Below are 12,985 nucleotides of genomic sequence, written 5' to 3' on the forward strand. Positions count from 1 at the left end.
CTGCAAGTTATTCATTTATGTTAATTTATGCATAGCTCTACATTATCCTGTGCTGTGTTCGTAATTTAGGCATATATTGTATGAAAAACACTACTGTTAGGCTGCTATCTTATTCTTTTTACCAGGCCTGTGGAACATGAGTGATAACTATTAACTTACAATCACTGTCACTGACAAAAGAGTGATGAACAGATAGCTATGTTCATCATTGTAATTTCTTTGTCTGCTTTGAGTATTTTTTAAATAAATAAATACATACTAAACAATGTTTTATTGAAAATTTGTCTGGGCCTACAAAAGATTAGGCAGAATGTTAGGGACGGACAGCCTCCATCATCATTCACTTTCGTTGCATCTTTTTTTCCATACAATCAAAGTGACTGCTGACTATGGCTGACATCTGGAACAACACGAGGGTAATTGGTTGAACTATCCCTTTAACAATAACACTGCGGTCTGCTATAACAGGTTTTGTTTTTCCTTCAGACTCATACATACAGGCACATTTGAAGGTACTCACTACACCCGCCTACAGGTTAAAAACAAAACTGCAGTGCCTCTCCCCGTCTTTGTGAAAGAAGCTCAAAATGGAGGAGAGTTGATGCATGGCCACATTATCAATAACCTGTATGACTGATGGTGGATAGTTACAGTTAATACAGTTAATTAAACGCCTGATTTAATTTTATAACCACCCCCACTACTTCATAAGATATTCACTATGAAAGCCTTCAATGAGCTACCCAAGATGCTCAAATGAAGGACAAAGATGCTGCACAAGCCATTATTTATTTTCCAGTCGATGTAGTTGTTGTATTAAGGCCTATAAAATTAAGCATTTTTTATTTTAAGCCAATTCAAAATGGGCCCTTATGATCTGCGTCAAAATGTCATGATTAACCGTCTTGCTCACGCATTTTGCATACTTGCCCTTGCGCATAACATATTGTATATTACTATTTCCGTATGGCACAAATACAGCTTTTAGTTCAGCTACTAGTAAAACACTAAATTACTATATTTTGACTATACAACTCTGAGTGTTACTCCCAGATGCCCTGTTAAAGGAGTATGTAAATGTTTTACACGTTTTTTTTATTTTATTTTATTGTGGTTGTGTGTAGAAAAGACAACTTAATGTTCAATTTATTTAATTGTCAAGGGACAAGGTAAATGCTTAGCCTGGGGGCACGGGGTTTAGTAGCAGGCTATAGTTAGGAATGGTTCCACACAGGCATAGTGCAGGATTACTATAGAATGTTGGCGAACTATCGTTGCGGAGGGGGAAAAACACGTAGAGCTGAGTCTGCGCGACGCAGGGGATCACTGCCTACGAAGTTTATCGGGAAGACTACGCCGACAAATCCTAGGACACATTCGCACTGTAGGTAATTACCACTTAATACATCAGTAATATCAATAGCAAGAAAATGTGTCGCGATACGCGGCCCGTCTCCGCTTTCATATAGTTGATTTGACGAAAAAAATAAAAAATCGATCATAAATGTGTCTAGGCGTGTAAAGGCGTGCGTAGTCACCTTTTCCTCCTAGGCTTGCGTGCTAGCTACATACACACAACATACAAATGGAATGCCTGCTTATTTACGAAATTCCAATCTATATTTAGCCGTGCATTATCTATATTTACGCGCACATGAGTTATTTCCGAAATGGCAGATGTGAACGACTGAGATATACGCTGTGTCCACGATGGCACTCGCTCGGATCTCTCAGTTGCTAATGCTGACGATTAGGCAGGAAAACAACAAAGAAGCAGGAAGCATATGGGCACACCGGCGAGGCGGTGTGAGATCACGCAGCAATTAGTTGTAACAGTTAATTTAAAGTCAAAGCATCCTGTAAAAATACGGATTTGATGCTTTGTCCCAATAATCCCTGCCTGTGTCTGTCCTGTCTTTTTAAAGGAAGGAATATAAGCAACGTCAATCACATGATGGGGTAATGTATTCTTGATAGATAGATAGATAGATAGATAGATAGATAGATAGATAGATAGATAGATAGATAGATAGATAGATAGATAGATAGATAGATAATTACATTGTAAAATTAAGCGTTTACAATAAAATTATTTTCTAAAATAGAAATAATTATATATTAGAAATATATTAGTCTATATTAGTTTAAATGTTTTCATTTGAAATATGATCCCATTTTTAAATAATAACTTTGGTACTTTTCTCATAGATAATGTAGATAGATGGATGATTGCATATAATAATGTAGCGTTTACAATCAAATAATTCATTTTTCTAAAATATAAATAATTTTTAATTCGGAAAACAATGCACAGCCTATGTTTGTTTACATTTTAAATGTGATCCCATTTTATAATACTTTTAAAAGGTACTTTTAGATAGATGGATAGATGATTACATTGAATAAGTGTTTACATTCAAATAATTTATTTCCTAAAATATAAATAGTTATATATTAGTTTTGAAATACACAGCGTATGTTAAAGTGTTTTAATTGTAAACATGATCCCATTTTAAAATCATTACTTTGGTTTTTTTCCTTTTCTCATAGATGGATGGATGATAACATTGTTTATAATCAAATAATTTATCAAATAAAATAAGTATATATATCATAAAAAATACAATGCACAACCTATGTTTGTTGAAATGTTTTCATTTGAAATATGATTTAATATAAAAATATTAATTTAAAATATATGACATTTGAAAATCAATGCTTTGGTACTTTCCCTTTTCTCTTTGCAGGCAGTGCTGGCCTTAAATGGCATATTGTGACCTACTGATTTTAAGCAAACCAATAGATTGCAAAGTGAACAATTTATGCAATTCCACTTAGCAGAAAACAAAATGAATAAGATTATTATCTTAAAGCACTGGCTTTAACTTTGGTCTAAAATGTGAAGTTATTCTTGATTAGTGTTTTGACATGAATTAGCTTCTTTTGCAACACATCATTTGACTGAAAATAATTAGTCAAATGATGCTGAATAACTAAAAAAGGAATGTAATTTCAAATTTTAATTTGTATTATTTCAGGTACAAAAGTCAAGTTAACCTTCTGATGGATGCTGTCTAGAAACCTTGTTTGCTTGTGATTGGTTACACAGTAAGGGGTTGTTGCAAAGGACAGAGAAGGATGTCGGAGTATCTGGGATACCTATACAGAGGGCCAGATGGCAATTTGATGCGGTTTAAGAAAAGAAAATCACGGTTCACATTCCAAGAGGTTGAGCTGCTGCTGAGTGAGGTGATGACAAAACGGCATATTCTAGTCGGTAAGACCAAACTTTTCATATCAGCATGCTTAGACTTAGTGGAGTTTTAATAACGTAAACCTGATGTTATTGGAGTTGACATCACTGTCCTGCTCTGATGTTTATGTGAGTGCATATGTGATTGTCAAGAGGTAAATAAATTATTGTCTTGAACAGGAAATCTGAGCATTTCAAAGGACTTGAAAAACCGTACTTGGGCTTCTGTGACAGCATGTATCAACAAGATCAGTGAGTGTCACCGAGAGGTCATCGAAGTTATCAAGAAATGGGCAGACCTCAAGTGCGACACCAAGCGGAGGGTGGTGGCCATGAGGGCATCAGGTGCCACGCCTGCCCAAATTGCACAAGAGCTGTCGCCTGTAGAAACCATGGTACACCAGATCCTTCTGATGTCTAACAAAAACACAAGCACTTTGGCAAATTATGAGCTAGTAGACGAAGACGACGAGGACTTTCCTGGTGTCTCTGAGATACCACATGGCTCCTCAGAATTTGCAAATGGCAGTCCTCATTTGTTCAGTTTACCAATGCCACCTCCTTTCCCCACAAGAATCCCAAGCAAAGGAGATATGGAGCTATCTACTAATATGATGTTCAACAGTGAGTTCCTTTTTTATTTTACTGTTAAGTGAGCACATTTTGGCTATCAGTTACTGTGGATCCATTTCATATTTGAATTATATACAGTTAATAAAACAATAAAATGTAAATATGTCTTAAATATTGAACATTCAAATATTTGAAATGCTTTAATAGATTCAGCAGTGCCTCTTAAGGAACTCCAAACTGACACATTAGAAAAGGAAGGTAAGAAACAATTCAGAGGTACCAGTACTTACCACAAAAGTTTTGATTAATATAATATTTTGTTTACACATAATTAATTAGGTTTGTTGTTATAAAACTGTTTTCATGTTTTATGTCTCTGATATCAGCATTATGTTTCTTTTCCTGCCAGATGGTAACATGCAGTTTATTGGACCAAGCCAAGAAGAGCAGAATGCCGCTGGTGTCCCTGAATTCCGCAGCCGTCCCAGTGCTGAGAAAGGCCCAGTTCAAGAAAAACCTCATCACAACACATTTAATGGCCCTTCAGCTGCCAGAGTTTGGACTTTTATTCCACCTCCTGGGGCCTCATCATCACGTTCAGTTCCTACTCACCCCCGTCCCACCCCAGCTTCTCTGGATCCATGCAGGCTGCAGGATCGTCTAACCCAGAGTGCCTCACTCAGCCTGCAAGAACAGCAGGCCACCACACAGCTGATAGGGTCGCTGTCTCACTCACTTGAGTCACTTGCAGAATCAGTGCAGAAATTGGTCCACACCCAGCAGCAGTTTTCACGTGACACCTTACAACTTCAGCGTGACACACTCCATATCCTGCGTACCTTCTCCACCAACACTTTGAATCTCCTGCAGGACAAGGTCAATGGACAGCCATAAAATCTGAACAATCAACAGAACTTTTCTGGCCACACTATTGACAGCTAATACTGGGAGCAAATTATAAAAAAGTGAATGCAGTTCATAGAGAAAATTCAATATGATGAGACAGTAAAATGCAATCTTTCTCTGAAACTTTTTTTTTTTTTTTTTTTTTTTTAAGTCATAGAGCTACAGGACAGAAAGGACTGAGAAGAATATTTGTCTGTTTATGATGTAATAAATGATATACATTAGGAGTTGGAATAAAAAAGAGGCCTAAGTGCTGTATGTTGTTTGTAGAGTTCCTTGTTGGTGCCAACTGAATGTTTTCAGTAGATCACTTCGACTGATTTGGACCAATTATATGCTATTATATAGTCATTTGAAATGGGCAAAAATGTATTTAAAAAATAACTAGTAATTTAAAAGCATTATATTTGTGGCCAAGGTTATGATATTGCAATAAATTGGCTGTTGTTTATTTATGATCTATGATTTATAATGATTTATGGATTTCTTTAATTAACTTTGCTATTTGGGTGGTTCTCCATATTTAACCTTTATATCAATGTCTGCATTGCTCAGCAGACCCTACTGTAGACATTTCAATCTTTAGTTGATGTCATGTGTCTTTTTATTTTTTGGGTTGTTTCTATTAACTTGAATTTCAAAGACTAATTCTAGTGTTTTACTTTGCATCCAGGTTGGAGTTAAGCTTTTGAATTCTGACTATTTTGAAGGCATATTATCTAAGTGGTAGCTCCCATAGGTCTGTTTTTATAGTCTACCCGAAATAAAGTCAACACACTGTTAAAAATGTCTCCTGCTTTAAAACCCAGTTCAAATCATGACAATAAACTATAATATTACTCGAAGTCATCCCTTTATGATTTAAGCCTTGTATTAAGGCAACTCAAAGAGTTGATAAGGTCAGAAGAAGCTGCCACCATTATGCATTTTTGGTAATGGCCGAGGAAAAAAGGTTGTGATTGCTTATTAGATTGTGCGACTAAACAATGTTTCCTCTTATTTTGATATGTGAACATGCCCCTAACTTCTTAAAGGAAAATTCACAATGTGTGCCATCTGTAATATCCACTAAATGTCAATCTTGCACTTTGGTATTTACAAGTGCAGAAAAGCAGATTGTTGAAAAATTTGCACTTCAATAAACTTTAAAGTCACCATGAAATGGAAGTTACGTCGACTTTATTACTGTAATGTGATGTATTTCCGAATAAAACAGCTTATCGAACAAGAAAAAAATGTAGGGCAGGTACTTTGTTTACATTAAGCCAAGTCGGGAGCCAATGTGTAAATACAGATGAATGTGAAACAAGTGAGTAGAAGCTAATTTGTCCATGCTTTGAATCACAGTACATTAAGCATAAAGAATAAAGAACATTTACTCGAGCAGTATATCGAAATATATAAAAATATAAATAAACTCCAGTGAGTTTCATTTTGTCCAGCGTGTCTTATTTAGAAGTCATCATTCCTACTCCCTATTCCATATGAAGACAATTACCCTCAACTGTGAGAGCTTCATAAGCATGAAAGATGATAATGATAAGTCAAATCTAATTATTAAGCGATTCTTATTGGAAAATCTGTTTGGAATTGACCCTACAACATGTATTGTGCTCTTTTGACATACCCTGTGAAGGAATGATCAGCGCTAGTTACAACACAGCCAGACACGCTAGTGGGAGGGAGTGTTCTGTTGTAGAAAGTATTTGATTGGACAAAGTTTCTCAGGCGCTTCATGTCCTCATGACTGTGCCTCAGTCTGTCAAGCCGGAAAAGGGAGACTGTTGATTTTAAATGCTTATATCTTCTGAAAATTAATGTTATCAGCATTTGGAACTACAATAGCATATTGATAACCTTAAAGGAAATAAATATAGACTAAAAGCAGCACAACTTTATTCCTTGATTTCACAGGGAATTTATAAGTAAAAATGGGCAAATAGACATTAACATGTATTTAAGGGTTGTTTAAAATGTAACAAAAGTACCGGTTTCTTCGGTACCAAGTCAATACTAAAATCAAAAAGATTTAAAAATACCAGTGTTTCTACAGTACCGAGCACCGACTCAATCCGGTACTAGCATGCATGCTTTATTAGTTACTTCTTTTACACTGAAATTGACAATTAATCCAAATAAAATCATGACGTGTGATTTATTGAACTGCTAAAGGCTGCAATCTAAGTGTGGCTGGGCTGTGTACTGTATAAATCCAACTACTCAAATACTGGAAACTCCACAGACATTGAGAATCATTCACGTTGTATCAGATGACAGAGCAGAGCACTAATACATTGTAAAACACATATAACATGTAGACTGTATATTTCTATAATTAAATCATAGCATTTGCGCTTTAAAGTCAGCTTTATATATATAACATTTAAAACAACAAAGTTGACCAAAGTTCTTCACACTAATAACATTTAAAACATAACACATTTCAAAATTACCACATACACAAGACCATTAATCTAAAATACAAAACTGTGTCCTAAGTTTCATTTGTCAGACTCAAAACATAGTGTAAACAGATGAGATTTCAGATGTGACTTGAAAGTCTTAAGTCATCACACTGAGTGGTGTCACAAACTGTTTATACAGTAAAGTGAAGCTTCCGGCAAAAAAAACACACATCATAATATAAGCACGATTCATAATAACAGATAAATGTCTGAAATGGAAGAAATTGTGTCAGAAATATATCACAACTGTAGAGTAAAATGTAAAATACATTTGATAGATAGATAGATAGATAGATAGATAGATAGATAGATAGATAGATAGATAGATAGATAGATAGATAGATAGATAGATAGATAGATAGATAGATAGATAGATAGATAGATAGATAGATAGATAGATAGATAGATAGATAGATAGATAGATAGATAGATAGATAGATAGAATAATTTAATACTGAATCCATAAATACGTACACTTGGAAAATGTACTCATTGGCAGCAACCGGAACCTTGTTTTTATTTAACAACAGTGTTTTTAAAGTTAGAACATGCTAATAGAATGAACGCTTGGACGCCACCAATGTGGTGTTGTTTTCTTTCTGGATTTGGTGTTGTGTTTTCTGATTTGCTGTTGTGTTTTATGATTTGTTGATGTGTTTCTAAATTATTGTCTTTGGATTTGCAGTTGTGTTTTTAGATTTGTTGTTTTGTTTTACACTTCACTGCCACCGTACAGACCCCTTAAAACCATAGACCATATAGGGAGGTGGTCTGAGTACTCTTCGCTTGCAGCCTTTGGTTCGGTTCGCATTTTGGAGCGCTGGGCTCACTTGATTTTTCAATTTGCGTAATACCAAACATGTGTGGCCCTGACAGGTTCTCGTACTCAGGAAATGAAAACGTGAGCACTGGAGAAACTCGACTCGAGTCGCTTGCTTTGTTTCTATGGATATGACAGAGGGAGAACCACATTTAAACTGTTGTAAACTGCACACGAAACGAACTCAAAGGTCTTTATCAGTTCAGAGTTCAGAAATTACAACAGGTATATTTATTGTGTTCTATGAATGGAAGTAAACCGAGTCCGACAGTATTAAACATAAATTGTGATTAATATTATTGCTTGTCGTTAATAAGATTAATCTACCATGAATGTTGAATTTTGCCTTTAAATCCAGTATTTTTTTAAATTTAAAATCAGTTCTGTTTCATTACTTTTCTTTGTAGTAGTATACAATTACATAAAATTGATGCCAAAGATCAATAAATTAAGTTTGACTGAATATAGACACCTGCTCTTATGCTGCTTATTCAGTTTGACAGCGTCAAATATGTTTATATTAGGCCTACCGTATAAGTTAATAAGTAGAGCTATTTGTACTCTTAACATTAAATATAGCCCATTTCATAATAATTATAATAAATTCAATATTTATTAAGTGGACTCAGTCCCACAAATGACATAGTGTGAATGCAAAAAGGTCTGAGTAACTGGTAGTGGACAAGTCAACATGCAACAAACTCTGTCCCAAAATCTTTTACAGAATAAAGTGACGTCTTTAGCCAGGGTCAAATCTGTGAGTTAGAAGACATATGTCTACTTTAGAGCAGGTTTTATAAAATGACATGAAGCAATGGACCAAATTTATGCCAAAAAATTAATTTGTCCATTAGAGAGGTAGTGTGATATATATATATATATATATTTTTTTATAAATCTGAGACTGGAGAGACCACAGAAAACTACATTTGACAACCCTGGCTAAATATTTTATCTGAACATACCAATGAAAACGGGATTCCTCATTATTTGACACCTTTAAAACAACATAGACCAAACAAATGCACAGACTGTGGGTTGTATAATGATCATAAATGAAGACATGATGATTATACGTATAGTTTTGGTAGTTGGCTAAAGTTATTAAATAGTGTCTGGTTGCTTTAGTGTCATTTATTCTACTTAATGCAGGGAGCATCTAGCATGACTGAAATACAAAAGCAAAGTCTAGAAGCCCAAATTAGAGCTTGAAAGGATTCCTTTGATTCTATCTACAAAGTGCAAAGCAATATAAAGTATAGCTAAATGGGCTACACGTGAACCCAACAACATGGAATTCAGAATAACACCCTGTCTTCATTGGATACAAGCATCAAATCAAATGCAAATCACTGCCATTATAATCAATGATGCTGTCTACACTGAAAATGTCTTTTGCATGGCATCGCAATGCACCATCAGTTTCGGAAGCCCGTTTTATTTCTGACATCCATCTCATTATCTTATCGTGTTCATCCAAAACAAAATTATATTACTTGCCAAATATGTACTTTAGCCATTAATTTTATTCATTATACATTTAAATAACTTTAAATAACTGATTGTTCCATAAAGGCCAGCTTGAGATGTTTCTGGTCTCTGATCTGCTAATATAAATCTATTTTAAATTTCCTTATTTCGTATGTATGCGCAGTTAAAAGAATGACAATGTTATTATATAATTTAGAGAAGTACATTTACAACTAATTGGTCCGTGCCAGAGTCATCACTGGAATGTTTACTTCAACTCTTCCAGTGAAGGTGGCCTCAAGCCGCAGTGGTGCGTCGCATCCGGTGTAGACAAGGTGTAATGTGTAGACCATTTTGATCCACCTCAAACAATTCACATTGGAGCAGATTGTAACTACAAAAATGTTACACTGTATTAAACCACATTTTCTACCCTATTGTAATTAATCAAAATTAATGCTTTAACTGTAATTACATCCCACAACAATGCAGAATGAAACAGTCTAAGAATGCAAAAACATAACACTGTATTGATGAACCACAATTCTAACCTTAATTACAACCCACAATACCATTTTGTACAATGCTGACACATCCACTCCTAATCCATTACATCGCCAGCTAGTCTTTTGTTAACCTTTTTTTTCTAGCTCTGCCTTTAGAAGTAGGCAGGATGCTGTTAATAAGAAAACCTCCAATAAGCTGCCAAGCAGGATGAGTGGTCTGAGGTAGTTCACTACACAATGAAAATGGGAGTCTTTCATTGACATCAAGCTGGTGAACATGCTGGTTATACAGACACCATGAAGCTGAAGTTGATTGATTTCACCAGTGATGACATCATGGAAAGTTCTGGCTATGCACAATATATTGGTGAGTTGTTTTATATAGTGTAGCATTACACTGTAATTTAATGGTAGAGAGTTTAATTCTATTTTAAGTTATTAATAACACATTCTGCTAAGAAATTGTGAGCTTTAGGCACATGTTTGCAGGGTTTTTTCCTGGGTCGAAAATGGTCTTCGGTGGTGGCTGATGTACACGTTCATCACAATGGTTTTTTTTGTTCGTTTTTTTGTGAAGACCTTAATGGTCCAGCAGTTTGATGTTGATGGAGAAGGTCAGAAATGTAATCAGGTGCAAGCCCATGCAGACCCTTAAAAACAGTAAAGAGTACCTCAAATTGAACTCTATATTTAACTGGAAGCCAGTGCAAAGAGGCCATCGTAGGATAAATACTAATGTGTTTCCTTGTGCCAGTTAGGAATCTAGCTGCTGCATTTTGATCTAACTTTAAATGTGATAATGAAGAGTTTGAAAGCCCCAAATACAATGAATTACAATAATCCAATCTGGATGAAATGAAAGCATGAATTACAGTATCCAGATCCTTGAATGACAGAAACGGTTTCATTTTTGCAATGGCCCTAAGTTGGAAAAAGCCCCCTTTTACCACCAAATTAATCTGCTTGTCAAATTTTTGATCATAATCAAAAATAAGCAGGCCAAGATGTTTAATGAATTGTTTGGCTGAATCAGATTTTGATTCATTGAGCTGGAGAAAGTTAACATCCATCCATCTTTTGATATAATTAAGACAGTCAAACAGAGAACTTAAAGCAGAATTTTCACATGGCTTCAGGGGATAATAGAGCTTAGTGTCATCAGCATAACAGTGGTACAAAGTGTTGTATTTTTTACAGATAGAATCTAATGTAAGCATGTATATACAAATTGGGGCCGAGAATAGAGCCATGAGGAACTCCACAGGAGATGGGTGCAATGGTGGAGAAATTCCTAATTTCAACAGTGAATTTTCTCTCTTAGATAGGAAGAGAGCCATTTAAGTGCAGTCCCCAGAATCCCCACGCACTGATATAAGTGCTCTAAAAGAATACCATGATCTATACTGTTGAAGGCCGCACTAAGATCAAGAAGCACTAAGATCGCACCGTTTCCTGAAACAATAGACATCAACACGTCCCACATGAGAAGCATATTTAGCCCTTGTTCATCTTGCTTTTGGTGTTTTATTATCATAAAATGTGCTTCGGCAGCCCCAAAATTTGCTTCGGCGGCTGCCAAAAACTTTCAATGCAGGAAAAGTCCTGGTATGTTCTGTAGATCCAAGCTTATTGTTTCTCCAATAGCAGCTTATTGGACCTTGCAGTTCTGGGTTCCATACCATAATACTGTAAATGCTCTACAATATTAACTGAAAATAGATGTGTGATCATGCCATCTGTTGGAGTCATGCCATCTTTTGCAGTGCTCCCTGTTCTTCTATTCTAATCTTTTCTATTTGCAAAAAGAATGTTTGGGAGTCTAAAATGTATATTTCCTATTGGCACACTAAAGCTGAAGATATAATTAACCATCTTAAGACAAATACTTTTGTGAAAGTACTGTATATGTAACCATACTTAACTGCCCTTCCTAGATTCAAGCTATGTTATACTGTTAGCCATTGGAGGTGTGTTTGTTTTAACCTACAGTTAATACATCTGAATGAATTAACTTAACTTACTTGGCTCTTATCTCTTCGGTCTAAAAGTGTATGTAGGACTAGGCTGTCATGCAAAGGAAAAACGCAGTATTTACAGACCACACATTTGGTCAAAATTGTATGACTTAGTTGGAAATCAGACCATGGGTCTGTGGCAGAAATAGTACGAGTAATATGGTAGTATGCAATTCCGAACTCAGCCTCAGATTAATAGAAAACAAAGTGAGACTATTTTGTAATCCACATTTGGCTGGATGATCAAAAAGCTTTGAAGCCATTTTTCTCCATTTCAGTGTAGTTACTGGATTTTGAAGGGCAGTAGGAATGACACATAAAAGGTTGCCTTATTAAAAACAAGCAGAATTCATTTATTTAGATTGTTTGTCAAACCATTATTGTCGCAGCAACAGATTTAGCAATAATGATACAACGAACATGTTTCTTGAATGTGTCCCACTCTATATGAATAAAGATGGTAGGTAAAATTCTGCCACCTAGTGGTCCTCAGTTTTCTACGGAGCCCGGGAAGTCACCTGTTGGGGGAAAAAAAAAAACAATCCGTTGCGACGGTTTAGTACGGAGCCCGGGAAGTCACCTGTTGGGAAAAAAAAAACAATCCGTGGCGACGGTTTTGCAATCCGTCCGCTCAGTTTATAAACTGTACTCACGAATTCTCAAACTGTTCCCTCGGTTTAACAAATCGTGCTCACGGATTAATAAACCGTACCCACGAGTTCCTAATCCGCGCTCTCAGATTTGTAAACCGTGCCTTCAGTTTTTGCAATCTGTACCCACAAATTCATAAACCGTGCCCACGCTTTCGCAATCCGTTCCCACGGGTTTGTAAACTGTACTCTCATATTTGTGGCTCGCCCTCATTTTCGAAGAACAAGCTTTTAACGTTCGTTGTTAACGAATCTTATTGTATATTGTTTTATATGTGTATTAAGTGTAATAGGCCTACATAAAATTGTCTTAACTGCGTCTGCATG

The 12,985-nt window shown here is 35.7% G+C and overlaps 1 protein-coding gene across 5 annotated transcripts; it reads left to right on the plus strand.

The window, feature by feature from the left end:
- Window positions 1–1,316: 1,316 nt before the first annotated feature.
- Window positions 1,317–5,882, plus strand: LOC127632106 (uncharacterized). 5 transcript variants are annotated; one of them, XM_052110609.1, is made up of 5 exons: window positions 1,317–1,384; window positions 3,039–3,277; window positions 3,434–3,877; window positions 4,034–4,084; window positions 4,236–5,882. In XM_052110609.1, exons 2-5 carry the CDS (start codon window positions 3,139–3,141, stop codon window positions 4,718–4,720), a joined length of 1,119 nt encoding a protein of 372 aa, XP_051966569.1. In that variant the 5' UTR covers window positions 1,317–1,384; window positions 3,039–3,138; the 3' UTR covers window positions 4,721–5,882. The 5 variants fall into 5 exon arrangements, with proteins under 5 accessions (XP_051966569.1, XP_051966567.1, XP_051966571.1 ...); XM_052110607.1 differs by having other exon boundaries at window positions 1,319–1,388; window positions 3,110–3,277; XM_052110611.1 differs by having other exon boundaries at window positions 1,323–1,384; window positions 3,110–3,277.
- The last annotated feature ends 7,103 nt before the right edge of the window (window positions 5,883–12,985 follow it).

Source organism: Xyrauchen texanus, chromosome 38, assembly GCF_025860055.1.
Source record: "Xyrauchen texanus isolate HMW12.3.18 chromosome 38, RBS_HiC_50CHRs, whole genome shotgun sequence".
In the NCBI taxonomy this organism is placed as follows: Eukaryota; Metazoa; Chordata; class Actinopteri; order Cypriniformes; family Catostomidae; genus Xyrauchen; species Xyrauchen texanus.